Source organism: Lonchura striata, chromosome 5 (assembly GCF_050655825.1).
Source record: "Lonchura striata isolate lonStrDom1 chromosome 5, ASM5065582v1, whole genome shotgun sequence".
Taxonomy (NCBI): Eukaryota; Metazoa; Chordata; class Aves; order Passeriformes; family Estrildidae; genus Lonchura; species Lonchura striata.
Genome location: NC_140707.1, coordinates 37254232 through 37272393, shown reverse-complemented (window position 1 = coordinate 37272393; position 18162 = coordinate 37254232). Strand labels below are relative to the sequence as shown.

Genomic DNA, 18162 nt, shown 5'->3' with positions numbered 1-18162 from the left:
AGTAGCTCCTCTCTCTGTGTCTTTAAACAGTCTCAGGCTTTGACTTATTAATGTAATGGATCCCGAACTGGCCCTTCATACTGGAGAATTATGACATGGAAATCAGAAAAGAGGGGACTTCTTGTGCTATCCATTCTTTACCTGTTTCGCACAACAATTTTCCAGGCAATAAAATGACACTGAGGAACAGATAATATACATTTACTCTCAGAGCAAGTTAGGGATTTTGACTTTATTCTTTTCTATAGGCGTCTTGACCTTCATGCTTAGCTTGTTAAAAAAAACCCTAGAAATTCCATGCAAATATTTATATTGATAATCCAAATTTTCTGTCATCAGTGGATCATTTAGGAGTGCAGTTACTCAGATAGCACATACAATTTTGTTAAAATAAACAGCATTTGCATGGAGTTCATAGGCCCAGCTAAAGTATGTTTGCTGGGATATTCAATCATCCGGCCTTTATTTTCTCTGTATATGAAAACACTTGTCAGTACTGTAGACTTTATGAAGCCTGATTCTTACAGTGATTTGAACTTCTCATGCAGAGGAGGGAGAAACATCCCACTGATATTATACACTTAGTTATCCTGCACTGAAGTCTTCCATCTGTGGCCCCATCATTATTTTGTGATTTCACAGAGAATAATGAATTAAATACTTAATAAAACATTACAGTAAGCTTTTACAGTGCACCATTTATTTAGAATTTATTAAGTAAGAAAAAAATGTAATGAATGTTTTGAAAGTTGAAGCTCATTTGTTTTCTCTTTAACTGATAGTTTTTAATGAATACATCAGATCTGGAGGCTTGGATAGCAGAAAAATATCCACTCGTGACAAGCAAGGACTACGGTAAAGATGAAGATGGAACACTAAAACTCATCAAGAAACATAAGGTATTTCTCTGCCTAAATTCTGTAGGCTAGTCTGATATTTTGGTCTCTCTGCAGGCATAAAATTGTTTGTCTCATTGGTAGTTGAGTGCCCAGCTATCTACAAGATTTTGCAATGACATAAGTCTACATATGGATAGATTGATAGAAGAGATCAGTGCAGTTGACTAACCTGGTTAGTAAAACGTAGTCTGGGGGTAAAGGAGGATGGTGAATATTCTCATATTCCTCTGAGGCTAAATCTGACTATCTGCTTTTCAGTTTCAACAGATGCATGCAGAAGTCTTATAATTTTTTCCTAAAATCAAAGATACAGATAAAGTGTTAATCCAGGAATACTTTTCTCTACCTAATATTCCATCAGGGAATTCTAATTGTCTTTATTCATCTAATTTGTTTGAATTTCTGTACATTTTTTTAAATGTTGCTAGAAAATAATCTAAAATTAATCAGGTCTTGGAAATGTCATGCCCTTCCCAAAAGTATTTCTTTTTCAATCACTACACCCTAGGTTGTTCACAAGAAGTGGCTATTGTGGACAACTGACTCTCAATGCACTGTTATTCTTTGTCAGGCACTGGAGCATGAGATTGCCATTTACCAAGATTTGTTGAAAGAACTGAGTGAAAGTGCCCAAACTCTTCCTCTTGTGGGCTCCATCCAGTATATTGAGGTTGATGCACCAAAGGAACAAGTTCATTCAAGACTCCAGGAGTTACAGGAGCTAGCAGCAGCAAGGTATAAACCAGAACTCCCACTTGGATCCTAGATTAGATTCAAATCCACTGAAATCAATAAAGGATATCTCCAGTTACTTCACTGGAATTTATATTCATTATATTATAAATCAGATATTAATTATAATTATATTGTTGTTGTTGTTGCTACTAGTTTTGTTTTACTTCTATAATTTTATAATAAAATTATCTTATCTCCTTTTCTTTCAATTAGAATTAGGAAATTGCTTGTTTCTATATTACTGTGCATTTATGAACTTTTTATTTTACTAAACAAGACTGCTACAATTTATTTGAGGAGTTTTGCTACATATTAAGGATTTTATATCTATTAATTTCCTCTTTATCTTTAATAATCTTCCTGTAAAGTGACTTAAGGTGCCAGATTCTGGCTTGCATTTATGGTATTTAGAATCTGCTATTAATAGGAAAAATGTTTTTAGAATGTTCCCTTAATGTTACTTTAAAATTACTTTATTTTTACATATTTTAAGGGAGACAATAATGGATACACTTATTTATATGCCCAGTGATTGTGCTACTATAGGAAGGCTTTTATTCTTGAATTAATCATTTACTTTTAATTTCACTTTCTTTCAGTTATTATTACAGCAACATATTTACAACAGGACAGTTGGTTTGTACAAAGGGTTTTAACACTTCTAGTTTGTTTTCAGAAAGGAAAATATGTCTGACCAACTTAGATTTTTCCCCCACAAAAATTTCACTCAGAAAAGGAAGAGGGCTCTGCAAGCAGAATAACAAATAAATTAATCTGAATAATTAAACCCAAATAAAATGCTGTTATTTTACCTTTCAGTTTTAATCTTGTTTACAGTTGAAAAAGTAAAAGTATCTATAGAAAAACCTGTGAATGAATAGTTCAGAAAAAGAAATAATCTAGAAATATCAAAATATTTCTGTGTGTTTAACACAGAAACACTTTGTTTTCATTCTTTCTAAATGTTAACCTGGGTCTTGTGGTGCCTTATTGGTGCTCTGGTTTGCACCTCTCATCTGCATTCGCCTTGGGCCGGACTCTTAACAAGTTACATCTCTTGTGATGAACATTTGTGGCTCAAACTGGGAAGCCACATTCTTCTTTCCTGGAATATTTGCACAGTGGCAGGATAGCAGATGGAAAATTGATATCTTTTTTTTTGCAGTTGAAGCCCTGTAACATGTCTGGCTGAATTATAAAATAATCTAGACCTTTGGAAATATATAACAGGTTGGAGCAATTCTACCAAACAGGCAATATGAGAATTGCATCCAAAGGCTTTCATAGTATTTGCTTTCCTGATGCTCAGGAAGTACTTCCTTCTCATTTTCATAAGCAATTCAGTTATCTTTAGAAACACAGATCAGGACAGATCTGGAAAGAAATAAAGGGTATTCTTTCTCATGAAAAAAAAAAAAAAAAAACCAGCAAAAATAATAACAACAAATCCCAATCAAAGTCAAAAACAGAGCAGAGAAAGAGCTCAGATAGGCACAGTGCTCTTCTGGGAAATTCAGCTAATGAGATGAGCATGACCTGGCTGACAGCTGTCATCCTACAATCATCATTTCCAAATCTGAGAAATAATCAGCTCTTCCATTGCAGACATTGAGTCTTGATGGTGAGAGGTTTTGGGGATTCATTGGAAGAAAGTTCTTGCTAGCCCTTCTCTTATATTATAACATAATTGTATTATCTTGTCTCCTTCCCCCAATAGAGGGAAGAAGCTTGACCAAACTCTTGTCTTGCATGAGTTTCTACGAGAATATGAAGATCTGGAAGACTGGATCACTCAGCAGAAACAAACAGCCAGCTCTGAAGACTATGGAAATGATTACGAACATGTTTTGGTGAGTTTTTTGAGTAACAGATTAAAAAAATCAAATAGACTGTATGCAGTGAGACTGTAAACAGATACTAAGATTGTCCTTGAAAACTTAAAAATCAAGTAAGAAGTAAGTATAAATAACTGGAAGATGGGAAGAGAAAAGGGTGAAGTGGATGGGAAGGATTGAAGAACAGGCAGCATTGCACCCTGTTACCATGAGGGCTGAGCTGTCTGAAACAACTGCATGCTAAAATGTCTACACCTACAATGAGCAAATATTTTCTATTTTTAATAAGTAGATATGTCAGTATGGTATCCATTTAGGATTTTTTTTCCTATTTTTTTTTAATTTGTGATTGCTAATATACACCAAACTCTCTAGGTATATCTCTTCACATGGCATAGAAACCAATATAATGTCAACCAGTTACAAATCACCAGCCATTCAGAATCTTCATTTTATAATTTATTTCAAAATAGCTTTCAAAATAGTCCTAAACCTTAAAATCAGGCTACATTATCCATTTGCAGTACTGAATACACATTTGCATTCATTAAGTAAAAACACATAGTTTTATAATTGAAATTCATTGTACATAGAATTTTTGTTCCTATCCCCAGTAATAATGTTTCTGCCTCCCATCTGCATCACAAACCTCATATTTTGCTAAGAGTTTGAATCTTCTCATGGTCTTTGAAGGTAGAATCCAGTCATTCTCTGCAGTTTCTCCATCTCTAAGTATTATCAGCTTATTACCTGTTTTTTGGGCTGTGTTCTGATGAGCAGTTATGTTTGGAAGAAGAGAGCACTCAAAAGGGGTTTTCTCATTATTCTTGTTTTCCCTTCTAAAGCAACTTTGTGCCAAATATGATACATTCCGACATCAGTTGGAAGCGGCTGGGAAAAGAGTTGTGGCATTCCAGCAGCTGGCAGACAACTTGCTGAACCAAGGCTATTCTGAGTCCTGGGAAATTCGGCAGATGCAGAAACAGCTAAGGTAGGAGCCTTGTGTTAGGTCTAAAATGCTTTGTGCTTTCCATTTGCTCTCAAGGAGGAGGAAGTAACAAGAAACTAGGAAGGGATAAGCCATGTTCTCCTGATTCGCTAACTGCAAACTATGTGGTTTGCTCACTAATACAGAGTTGCTTCCAGCCTCATCTAAAAATAAACACCATCTACTTGCTGCTCTGGCTTCTTGAAAATTGCTTTGGAGGTGCTTTACAAGGTGAACTTCCTTTGCTCTTTGAAACAGGATCACCAGCTGACAGGTGTGGAGTTTAGATGCTTTTTATTTCTTCTTGTTTTCGTGATTGAATCCCAGCACTGTTCTGCAAAATAACATTAAGATGCTCGGAGCTTTTTAGCTCTGGCATCAGTCCAAACTGGCCCAGAGGACAAGTGTATTTGTAGGCAGCTTTGGTCAGTATGAGACAGTTATTAAACTCTCAGAGACTGTCCAAAGGAGGGCTTTGAGGATGATGAAGAGCCTTGAGGGGAAGCCCTTCATATGAGAAGTGCCTGAGGTCACTTGGTCTGTTCAGCCTGCAGAAAAGAAGCCTGAGAGGAGACCTCACTGCAGTCTACAGCTCTCTTGTGAGGGGAGGGGAAGGGGAGGAGCAGATACTGATCTCTGTGATGCCCAGTGACAGGACCAAGGGAATGGCCTGAAGCTGAGGGAGGCTTAGGTTGGATATTAGGAAAAGGTTTTTTACCCAGAGGGTGGTTGGGCACTGGAACAGGCTCCCCAGGGAAGCAGTCACATCACCCTGAGTTCAAGAAGTGTTTGGACAAGGCTATCAGATGGATGGTGTGATTCTTGGGGTGTTCTGTGCAGTCCATTAAAACTGGATTTAATGATTCTTGTGGGTCTTTCCAACTCAGGATATTCTATGACTCTATGACTCAGTCCTCCAAGTACTGCATATGAAACCTGAAAAGTGCAATTGAGGGGGCAACTCTTGAATAGGACCATTTCTTTAAGTTCCTGGAGCAGACAGGAGGACAGAGTAGGTTGAGAGACATGCTGCCATTCAGTGAATCACTCCAACAGAATTTAAAGGCAGGAATTAAAGCAAGAACACATTTTGTTTTCAGTCTTTCTTTAGACTGATGGTCTCCTTTATTCCTAGTTTTACATTGTTCTTTTTCCCATTCTACCTTGAAGGAACTCTTGGGAGGAACTGTTGGAAATGACCAGATTACGAGGTGAGCAGCTGAAAGATGCTGAGGCGATTCACAAGTGTTACCAAGATCTGACAGATGCCCTGGCCCATATTGAGGTAAAAATTAATAGGAAAATCTCATATAATGCAAACTTTATTTCAGCTTTTTCTATGGAATATTCTTATGATTCTCAGCATTCATACTGCTGACTTAAAAAAAAAAAAATCAGCAATAAGCCAGTGTGATGACTCATAGCATCAAAAGAAATTCTGGGTAATCCTTAGACACTTGATTGGTTACCTTATGAGAACCACTGGTGAAACCAGGTGAAGCTGATCTGTGGGAAAAGCTGAGAAGACCAGTGTTTGCACTAAGGTGCCTCACAGTGCAATGCATAGAGTGATTTTGTTTACAGTCATCAACCCTAAGAAACTACTGCCTTACTATGGTGGTTCTTTGTATACTGTTGTAGTTTTATGTGTGCTGAAGAATTCTCCTCTGAAAAAGGCATTTGTTTGGATTGCAATAACCATTAGCCTGGAAGGTTGTCAGGCAATCATGTGACCTGATGTGAAAAGCTGAGCCAAAAATCTTTTCCTCTCATTCCAGTGCCCAGTACTGGCAATAATTTCAAACAGTCCCAGCAGGAAAGTCCCCCCAAGAAATCTTCATCCTTCTGTTTTATCTGAACATCCTGAAGAGTTTCACAGAGAAACCACATCCTTGCTGTAATGAGAGGTGTGGTTTCCCTAACGCAGATGTTTACAGGAGGCAGTGATCCAAGGGGTTCCACTGTTTGCAAGGCAACAGGGCTTTGTTTGGTTACACGTGATGAATTTTCTACTTGTTTGTGCTGGCAGAGGCTGCCCCATTCAATCATGTTATTCCTGTTTTTTTCCCCTGTCATGAAGAGAAAATCAAACATAGTATTTCACGATTTACCGGCTGGGATTTTCAGAACCTGGTGCTTATTTAACTTCACTGGTTAAATAGTTAATGCTGAGACAGTGACAAGTAAGGGTTCAGAAACACTTCACAGACCAGCTGTTGGTTTATCTCCATGCTGAGTTTGGTCCAGGGAACCACTACACCCTTCTTGCATTGCATCTTGTTAACAGCTTCACTCCAGGGAGGGAGAGCAGTCATCTCGTCCATCCCTCCCTGTGCACCCTGGTCAGAAGACTACCAGGGAAAACCTGGTAGGAAAGCCTTCCTTCTCAGAGGAACAAAGTACTAGAAGATTTGCTTAAGTCATCAGCTCCACTGCCATCATAGTATAGGCAACTACAACATGTGTCTCCTTTTATAGCACCTTACCAAGACACATTGTTGGTATCCCAAACTAGCCTGTTATTCTGTTGCAGAAATTCAGTTCTTCAATGGTAAGAAGTGTTCTTCTAATTTTTTCTAAACTGATCTGAAACAAATTTCTAATAATTTTAGTGACAGTTCTGTTGTCCAGCTGAAATGCCTTTTCTTTTTGCGTGCATTTCCAATGCATGTCTGGGTAGCAACTACATCCATTCAGAACCTTTGCTGAATTAAAAAAATATTTAGGTTTCCATTTATGTAGTGGTCCTTCCCCTTCTGCATCTTGTGCAACTATAACCAAAACTTTCTCTAAACATTGTTCACAGGAAGACCACCTGTATCTCAAAGAATGGACTGAAACTGTTGCTTGTTAATGGCTACTTTTATGAATTTACTGTCACTGCAGTAGGTATTCAAGATTGATTCCCAACACAAAACCTGTAAGATATTTTCTTGTATTGTCTGATCAAGGAAAGACACAAATCTTCCTTTCTAACAGTCCATTTGAATAGTTTAGCCATTAAGTGAGTTACTAGGAGAGATTTTTCTGGCTTCCTTTTAACTATCATAGTTGAGTAATTCAGAATGTCCTCAAGTGTGCAGTATGAGTTACAGTACCCAGTATTATTTAATGTAGGCTTGTAGTGAGTTTTGCTTAGAAATGCGGAAAAACCCAAAGCTTTCTTTGATTTCTTCTTTCTAGGAGAAGTCCAAAAGTATTCCAGATGATGTGGCTAAGGACATGACAGGTGTTCAAAGCCAGCTCCGGAACCATGTGGCCTTGGAGCACGAGCTCTCTGGCAATGAGCAGCAGGTAATGACAGTCATTTGTGGTCTTCAATGCGTAGCCAAAGTTCAAGTTTCCAAGATAAGCATAATAATAATTTTGTATTGTGAACCAAATTATTACTGTCTCTCACAGAAAGCCTGGACTTTCCTTCATTTTCTGGGTTTTTTTAATATAGTCACGGTCTGATGGCAGTGATAAAGTAGGTAATTACAACTTTTCAAATAAGGCACATACTGTAATTACTACTGACTATTGAAGTGATTCACAGGTATATTTTTGATCATGGTTTAAAATGTAGGATTATGATAGGCTTTGTGATATGCGTATTGTCTTTTTCAAAGTGTTCTAAGAGATAAAAAGGAAAAATCCAGAATCTGTTTAATGTGTGGAGAAAATTAATATTGGTACAAATTGGACTGTGAGAAAAAAGTTATATGAGTTATACTGAGATTACTGAGCTTATTCCAGTACTACTTATCAATGGCCTCAAATATTTTGGCCCTGGGCAGTAACATCAGAATTGATCCCATCAGCTTCTTATTACTTTTGAGGGTAAAAAAGCATGAGACATGCATGAAGAGAATGTAGCCACAGTTAAGCTGTATGGTCAATGAGGGTAAAAAAAGGAATAGTTGGCTATTACCTGAATTATAATAGCAATTATAATAGTACTTTCATTATTCATATAATAAATGATATGGTAATAAAGGGAAATTGAAATCTGCCTCTGAAAAATTACTGTTGTGATGAGCCTTGGCAGACACTGGATGTCACTATTTCTCCATAGAACAGTGATTATAAAATTTTTTGTTTAATATGAGAAAAGTTAAGTCAGGAAAAGTTGCTTGAATTGTATTTTCATGTACAAGAAAGACAGCCCTTAGCAGAATCTCCATGATGCTCTCCTTCTTACCCTCTGCTTGCACCCCCTGTGTACAGCTGCAGGAGCTGACCCGCTCTGCAGATCGCGTGCTGCCCCACTGCTCCCAGACGCAGGTGGAAGACCTGAAGGCAAAGCAGCAGGCAATAGTGACCAGCTGGAGGGCCCTGAAGGCCAAAGTGGAGCAGCGCAGGAGACTCCTGGAACAAGCCTACAAGCTTTATGAATTTCAGGCACATGTAAGCACATCTGCCCTTTATCCCTCGCTGCTTAGGGAAGGTTGCCTGCAGTGGATATGAATCAAAGGTGAACTTCCAAGCTGGAAAAGGCTGCAAGTGTTCTCTGTCTTATCAATCAAGCTTTTAGTGCTCATTGATATTTAGAAAGGAGTTAGAGGATAAGGATCTTTTTTGTAGGATAAGGATTTTTTTTATCTTCTGTAAGAATAGAAGCTTCCATCCAGAGGTATAAGGAATGTCAGCTGTCAGAAGCAGTCACAGCATTGCAAGAGTAGCAGTAATCTTCTCAAAGACTTTGCAATTTCCACTGAGTAAAAGTGACAAAAAGAGATGTTACTCTTCCATTTATAAAGCATAAAAGTTTGTTCTCTCTCTCAGGGCATACAATAACCCTTGGTTAACTTACCTTATGGAATGTATCAAATACAACTCGATGATTTTTGCACTAACCTCTCAAGCTGCTCAAACAGTGACATGGATATATCAGCACAGCATCATAATCAGCAATGCACAGTAGCTTCATCTCCAAAGAACTCAGCAGGCCACTGAGCTGTGATTTGCTATGGAATACTTTGCAAATGTCAGTAGCCTCAGTGAAGGCACTTGAGCTACACCTCTGCAGATCAGTAGACTATTGCTGCAAGCATTGCAGGTGCTAAACCAGCAAGAGTATCCCCTTATATCATGAAGGGAGTTGCTAATGCAGATTTCAAGAATGCTTTTACATTCTTTTATTCTTGAACTGTTCCAAGTGTAACTATTGTGTCAAATCAAGATACTTCTGGTAGTTCACATTCTGCTTCCATTTTTAGTGGGAAGCAAGGAGTGCCCAGAGTATGTTCACCTGGAAAAAACTTGCTACAGGTTTGTCTTAGAGTTGTGATCTGGGATCAAGATCACAAGAGAGTGTACATGATTCTTTTTTCCTAGCATGAGAGTCATCTGCACATTCAATTAATCCACTTTAAATCTCTTACAAGTGTTTAAATCAGTATTGTAATATAATATTATATAGTTAGAGATAAAGGATGTTTATGGCAGTTGGGGGTTTTTGAGGGTTTTCTTGGGTTGTTTTTTTTTTTAATTTTTACATGTATCATTATCATGTGCAGAACTGTTGATGGGGAAATTTCATGTGATTCTACTGATGTAGGGGAAAAGTTCATTTGCCCACTGTCTTTCTAGCAGTATCTAGGACTGATAGGAAGAATGAGGCAAACTTTTAGAATGTATTCTTCTATCATATATTGCATTCTTGAAGTCTTCAGCCTGGAGGCATTTTCATCAGGAGGTGGATCTTGGTGTATTTGATAATTGAAATGTAGTCACTCAGAGTTTACTTCTTTATTGATTTACTTCATAGCTTACATCATAAATTCATTTTTTGACTTCAGATAAAAAATGTTAGGTTGTCCCCATCCTGTGGGAGTGTTAGTCTAATTTTTATTGCTAGAATGATACAAAACACCTTTGGTTTGAGTTTTGCCTGAAATGTGTGACACATCCTGTGATCTGAATGACAAATCTATAGCTCATGTCTTGCTCTGCCAGTGTGTCTTTTGATCTTCATTACTCTTGACATCATAAAACAAAATGACAAAGCCATGTAACCATATTTTCAGTGATGTGTCTAGACAGGACTATGCCTCAGGCAACTCCCTGTCTCTTTGATGTCAGGCTGATGGCAAAAAGTATTCCCAATCCTCTCAATTTTCACCTCCTTTCCTGACAATAATTCCTGAAGAAGTGAAGGGCTGGTTCTGCAATTTGGTAAGCCTCTCTTCCTGCCTAGATAGGACAAGGCAGGAGCTGCTCAGAGAACTTTGTCATTATATTGTACATTTGCAGTACATATATGCTTTTTCATTTAAAAATTATGCACAGATTAAGTGAGACAAACAAAAAAATCAGTTTCCATAAAATGAGAATTCTGCACAATCATCTAGTGTATCTCCTTACACCTAGAGTACGATTTTAATGTAATTAAAAAGCAGAGCTGAGCCTAACAGACAACACACAGCACAGCAGAGGGCTTCAGTTCTTCCATGGAAATTTGTCAAGGAAGATGAGGGTAGACACAGACTCAAAATATTTCTGAATGATCTGAGGCTTTATTCTGAAGTTTGTTCTAGGATCTGCACAATCAGAGTCAGGCTCTGCTTAGGAGTTTCGTGCAGACTGGTGCCTACTCTATCCTTAAATATTGCTGGCAGTGGTAGTCCAGTAACCTCTTACTAGCTCTTGACTTGTCCCATGGAATTATATATCCTGAGGCTTATGGATTTTTTTACTAATGCTTAGCTCAAAGTCTCAGGGAATTTTAGACATTTGCAGTGCCAAATGCAATGGCAGTGTCTACAGTGACATCCAGCTGTGTGAATGAAGTAGTTCTACAATTGGAAATTATGCCAACACGTGTACTACCATAGGCCCCTTTAAAAGGGTCAGTCTTTTTAAAGAGTCATTTAGTAGTGTTCACTGGCTTTAAAAAAAGCAGTATCTTGCCTTTAAAGCCTAAAGTCAGGACCCCAGATTGGCCAATTTCAATTTTGTGGTGCTTTTCTGAATTTTTTTTTCCTGGCTGTCTTTACGAGATTTTCATGATATGAACAAAAATCTATGGGTAGAATGGAGCAGCCAAGAATCTATTTCCATTACATAGTTTCCTTCAGTGAAAAAGCCAGCAACCATTTTAAAAGAGTAACTAAAAAAATTAGTTTTCTGCAATAAAAGAGAATTTTTCTTCAACATTTAATATAAATAATAGCATTTAAAAATATTTTATAAACCCAAAAGACCTAAAAATTGAATCAACTAATCCAGATATAGTTAAACTAAAAGAAACTTTAATCATCATCTATAATCCCTTGTATATCACTCACAGCCCTAGGTTTTACTAACTGACACAAGAGCAAAACTCCTACTGCAGATTCAAATAAAATGCCTAAAGTAAGAGTCTGTTGAAGATATAGAATGAAATTAAGAAAAAGACATTCAGAGAACATCAAATTACTTTTACTTGCAGTTTTCCTCAATCACAGTAAAAAAATAAACCTCAGGGATTTGTTTTAGCATTTTCATGCTCATAATTGCTTCAAACATTTAAAGTTATTGCAAATGTATTTATTGGTTCATCAGATTTTGAAAGTAAGCTGGAACGACATACTTGTTCCTCCCAATCTCAGTCCTATAGTTTCACAAACCAAGAGCTGAATCTGTATATATGATATGCTTATGCAATTTCTCCTGACCTGTGATTTACCCTTTTCCCACTTCTATTAGAGTGCATTTGTTTTTCACCTGAAAATTCTCACTCTTGTTTTAGAATATGTGCATAACCTAATTTTCAAATAAACTTGTATTTTAGCCAAAGCTTTCACAGAAATGTAGGATGATACTTATATATCCTTTATGAGGGAATAACATCAGAAAATACTTTAATAAATATGAATTAAAGAGCAATAAATGATATCATGCTGTCACTGATATGATGTGACAGTTTGATTATGATACTAAAAACCATGTAACACAGTATATAGGAATTCCTACAGTTGTGTTATCCATCGTTATAAAATTCATAGAAATACTGCAAGCACTAATTAAATGTTTAATTTATCTATGATTTTATTACCTATTATTCAGTTAAAGTTGAAGAGTTAGCCTAAGATTTTCCTGCCTGCTAACCTAAGCTTGAGCCCTAACCTTAATTTTCATATTTTCTCGGGTTCCAGGTGTGGGACTATTTCTTATGGACAGCAGAAATAATAAGGGAAATGAGAGCCAAGGAGTCTATTCGGGACATATCTACCAGCAGCCTGAGACTCACCCAGCATCAACAGCTACTGGCAGAGATTGAAGCACGAGAAGAGAAGTACAGTCATGTTGTACAGCTAGGACAGTCCCTCTTGCAAGATGAGGAAATGCCATCAAAAGAGGTAATTGAAAAAAGAGCTCAGTCATGCATATTCAGCACTGGACCCCAGTGTAACTGTGTGTATCCCAGTGTGAGATACAAGTGTACACTCACTTGTCCCTGTGCCTGACCTATCTAGGTCTGCCTCAGTATGTTACCTGTCTTGGGCACAAAAACATCTGTTCCATGTCTAACTCCAGCAGCAGATGTGTGGAGGCATCTCCTGAAGGTGTCCTGCAGCAAAGCTGGACTTTTTCAAGAAGTTCACCATCGTCTGAGCCATGGAGTCAATTCTGCCAACTTCCCAAACTGGATTTTCACATAAATGCTACACTTTGTATTGCAGTGGTATACCCACACTAGGACAGCCTGGACAAAATCCTGTCAACCAAAGAATGAAAACACTCAAACATATGAGAGAGTTTAAAGATTGATTGAAACATTTTCTGTAAAAAAAATATTACACTAGTAAATATACACTAGTAAAATATACTCCCTGGAAATGAAAGATTTAAATCAAAATGTCAGTTTACTCTAGACAAATAGCTTCTAAGATTCTCACAGCACTTATTTCTTTTCCAGTACCTACCAGCTCATTTCTCCCTTGATAATTCATTAATACGTCACTTGAATACCTTCAGAAAAATGCAGTTTGTGCAAGTTACTCTTCCATCTCACCAAGCTATTTCCTGAAAATTTGCTGAAGACTGCACTGTATGACTATGGTAGCTAGCAATCTTGCTGACTTTAAAGTCCTTTGCCTGTAGAAAAAGGCAGGGGGAAAAAATCATTCATAGAAGGCCTGTGGATATACAATGCTTGAAAGCTGAAGTTGTATGAAGTCTGACTTTGTGACATGAATTCACTGACTAGAAGAATATGCTGTGTTGATAATATATATTTTAATATCTGTCATGGAAAAGTTTGAACTGCTCTAATAGTGCTCTTAATGCTTAAAGATAATGAAGAATTAGGATCTGATTCTAAAAGTCACACCTGAGAAACAGTTACCTTTGTTTGCTCTCAGTTTGGACTGCTATATATGCTGTAAGAAGCACTTCTCCATTGCAGAAATGAGGCACCTCTGATTATCTCTCTGCCCAAACAGCAGTGCTAGAACTTGTTCTACTCTTTTTTTTCTATTTGATAATTTGTTATAATTTAAAGGGATTATCCACTCCACTTAATCCTCTCTTCTGTCAATTTACCCAGATTATGGGATATAAAGATCAACAGAAGTTTTTAATTGGAAATTTTTTTCAGATTCAGCAGAAGCTACAGGCTTTGTCGGAAGAGAAGAAAAATGTATACAATGCATGGAGACAGAAGAAGGAGTGGCTGGAGAAAATACACCAAGAACAAATGTTCTACAAGGATTGGGATCACCTTGACATGCTCCTGAACTCACAGGAGGTGAGCAAATTATGAACTTGAAATAAGCAGTTAGAACTCTTCAAGCATGTGAACTCTTTCAAACTAAAAAGGCCACTAGTGTTCACCTACAGCTTAAAATCCTCGTGCCTAAGTACAGACAAGATAGTTTCTTTTTTTGGTATTTTTTGTGTCGTAGTATCACTTGGAGGCTGTAGCAATGTGCAAGAAGATCTCCTTTCTTATGGGGCTTAGGTGTGGAACAGAAACAAGCAGATGATCCTTACCTGAAAGATAATTCACTGCAAATATACGTAAGAGGGAACATAATAGCATCACAACAGAAGAGGGAGACAAGAGTCCAATATTAGTCCACTTTGCAAACAGATCTCAGCTTGCCAGCTGCTTAACCACTGGCAAATTTGGTAGGATTCAAAGAGAAAGGAAATTGTAAAGAGGGTTTGAAGGGATTTTACTTTGCAGGTGTTGCCAGAATTCTCACCTCAGGCTGAGAGTTATGCTGGGAAAATGCAACAAGGGGAAAATGGATGTCAGCAGTGTGAGTTAATACAGGAAAGTGGATTGACTTCTCAGTTCTGCAAGGGCATTGATAGGAGTGTGTAGAACAACAATGAAAGAATTTTTAAGGAGTATTTACTTCTGTTTTATGCAGTTGAGGAAAACGAGCTAATGAAAAAGGCCCTGTCATGAAAAAAAGTTGGCAGATATAACCAATGCAAAGAGACAGGAGGATGTTCTTATTATAAGCATTTTGCAGCTTTTGAAATAGATTTTTTTTTTTCACCATTATTGAATTATATTTTGTCTTTCTTGTACTTTCTTTGATTCTTGTAACTATTTCAAAAGGTTCCATTTCAAGGTCTGGCATTTGCTGTTACAAAACTGAGTGCAGTCACTGAAAATTCATGAATTGATGGATTGCTGCAATTGTACTGAGACTTGGCATACAAACCATACCAATGGGTTGCAGGTTGCCAGACTGAAGGATTGGTGCATTGCTGGAGGAGGTTGCACCTCTGGGTCATTTTTCATTGAGGAAAAATAACAATTCTCCAAGACCACTGAGAGCAAAAGATAATGGCTCTCATTTTGCACTGAGCTCTGCATTCCACTAGTGCTTTGCCACTGGCACTAAATCGTTTTGGAAACTGACTCTGAGCTGTGCCATGCAGTGATACTTAACCCTTTGTAGTACATGGGCCTGGAGCTTTCTGCTACTCCTTCCTTGAAGGAAATGCATGACTGTATAATTCTTTATAATTGGCTATTTTGGTAAGTGTGACCTGCATTCTGGATTTTGTGACATGAAGCAGAGAGTTTCATCTAGGTGTAAAATATTGCACAGTTCTGCCCACTATTTGCTGCTTATAAAGCAAATGACATGATTTGCATTATATCTATCTCAATTCCCTACCAAGCAGTCAAGCTCCTGTATAGGAGCTTATCAGGGAAAATGTAAACACTACAAAAGTTTGCCCACTGTATTTTTTCTCTTTTCATTAAATGGATGTCAGCCAACACACAGAAGCACTATCACTACAGCATCTGATTTACTCTGTGTAATGCAGGGTGTGGGAAGCTACTGTATGTAGGTAGGGGATTTTTTTGTCCCTCACTTGCAAGTCTTGGTTGCAAAAGTCTGTATTACTTATACATGGAAGGGTAATGCACCTGGCATTCCTGGTACGGCCCCAGCACTTTATCTATAGGTAAGTGGCACTTCATATTACTTCTTTGTTCAGATGAATTTGCCATTGCCATAGGCTGTGATGCAGACTGCCACAAAAGGGCTGGGTGTTCATCAGAAGCTAGGCACATTCTCCTGGTGGGATCAGAAACCAGAAGTTTCATCAGCCAAAAAAAAGCCTGAGAATGAAGATTGTGACCTTGAGGACCATGAAGAGCAGTTCTGTTATCAGAATCTTTTTCCCATAGTATCCTCTCTATGAACTTCCAAGGACGCTGGTACTCAGTTTTCTTCACTGACACAAAGCATCCGGAAGGTGGAACAGTAAAATGTGTGTACTTGGTTGTCCCTTCCAATGGCTCTTCACGCAGACCACACTTTACAGTCAAGCTGTCTTTTGCAGCTGCTGCCATCTGACATGTAGATCAGAATAAACAATTTGACAGTGATGTTCCTTAGTCACTACTTGTATTTCACTTTTCTGCAGCTGAAGAACTCTTGAAAGAGAACTCTATTCCTTTTGGATTGAATTCTGTTACTACTAAATAGAGTTAAACTGTAGCTGCATAGTGATACAGACAAGTGGGATGATAGGAAAGCAGTTTTTTTCAAACATGTTTTTAAAACAAAGCTCAGCCAGGACATCAGCTGAAGACTCTCAAACCATATTCCCATGGGAATTTCATCATTTGCTGCTTTCAGAAAGGACAAAAGGAAGAACACATTCAAAAAGATTCCTGTCAGGCAAAGAAATAGAAGCAATCTCTCCACCCTTTGCATTTCTTCTGACTTTTGTGTTTGAGTCAAGGCTCAGTTACGTGCATTTCACTTCTTATGTCTGCAAAATGTCTGTGCAAGGAAGCATGCCATAATTTTTCAATGCTAGTTTGGCTGTACTTCATATGCCATAGACCAGAAGCAAGAAACAGGGGGAGGAAGAAAGTAACAGAGGAGTATTTTAAACTAAGAACTACTACTAAGAATTGCTCTTTCATTTGCTATCTGTGCCACTGTGACAGGTTTGACTTTAAGCCAGCATCTTATATTACATCCAAGTTACTTAAGCGTTCAAAAGATTTCTGCAAAATATTATCTACCATTGTTCTGTGCTAAAGAAAATAGAGCACATGTGAAGAAAATTAGGCAAAATCTTTTTTTTTTGTTAATTCAGTTGTGCCATGGAATGGAACTTCTGTAGGAATCTCTTGTAAAAGCTGCAGACTGAGATCTCGTCATGCAGAGTGCAGACAATTAACAGCTGGAAAAGGGAAAGAAGGAAAAACATTACTTTTGCTTTGAGCAGAAACTGCATCCAATACTCTCTGCTCTGTTCTGATCTTTCACAGCAGCAGATCCACTGCTCAGGTTAGCCACTTTTCTTTTTTTCACAGATGAAATAACAGCAAGTTTTCAGGCTGTCTCTGGCAGGCACTTTTGGCTCCCTCCTACTCTGTCTGCAGTCTCACTGTCAGAACACTCAGGGAGCAGAGCTGTGTGCTCCGTAATTTATCCTTCAGCCCATCCCACACTCATATCGCTTTGCAGACGTGACAAGCAGTGGTAGCAGTTTTAGAAGAGCTGAGATTTTTTATTTTGAATGTGGATTTTTTTTTTTTGTTCGCATTTTTATTCCTGGAGAATGTTTATTCAACTCTCATTCCTTTGCTTCAGAGGAAGAATGGAAATTTCCAGTGCCAAAGGAAAAAGGATTAGGACTTGATTTTAAGAACAGGGGGAAAGGCAAGCTCTGTGGCTTTGAATTTTGCATCATTTAGGACTAAGCTTCAGAATGTCATACAGGGACCATCGCTGCAAACCTTCATCTGCAACCTACATCTCCACTGTGGAAGTGCTGCTCTCTTCCTGTAGAGCAATCCCACCTCCTGCTTTTGAATCTGCTGTGCAGGACAGGCCTTTTCAAAAGATGCCAGTACCAGCTTGGCATCCTCCCACTGGTCAATCAATTGCCAGGCTTGCTCCAGGAAATGCCATCTCACCACCCAGCAGTGTGTCTTACTGTTCAAGGCTAGATGTCATCCTGGCACACACAGACCAGAGGAAAGGTTTTGGGAGCGCTAGTCCCCAAAGTGTCAGTCCCTCTGAGACATCCACATGTTCCAGTGCTTGCAAGGATCCTTGGGACCATGGATATGAGAGGTCTGGCACTCAGTCAACATCTGCATCTTACAAGCAATATTCAAAAAGAGAAAAAAGTGTTCATCATATTTCCCCTGGAAAAAGTGATCCCTTGAAGCTTGCCCTATCCTTGCCCTCAGATGTTCTTTCCTGCAAAGCTCCGTCAAGCTGGACATCATGCCTAAATG

At 38.1% G+C, this 18162-nt stretch overlaps 1 protein-coding gene across 1 annotated transcript in view; it reads left to right on the top strand.

The window, feature by feature from the left end:
- Nucleotides 1-18162, top strand: part of SPTBN5 (spectrin beta, non-erythrocytic 5) — a 124243-nt gene that overhangs the window by 28163 nt on the left and 77918 nt on the right. Inside the window, 9 exon segments of the mRNA XM_077784151.2 lie at nucleotides 783-899; nucleotides 1471-1634; nucleotides 3352-3484; nucleotides 4315-4460; nucleotides 5628-5742; nucleotides 7641-7751; nucleotides 8667-8846; nucleotides 12578-12781; nucleotides 14023-14172. Of these exon segments, the coding sequence (XP_077640277.2) occupies nucleotides 783-899; nucleotides 1471-1634; nucleotides 3352-3484; nucleotides 4315-4460; nucleotides 5628-5742; nucleotides 7641-7751; nucleotides 8667-8846; nucleotides 12578-12781; nucleotides 14023-14172 (1320 nt within the window).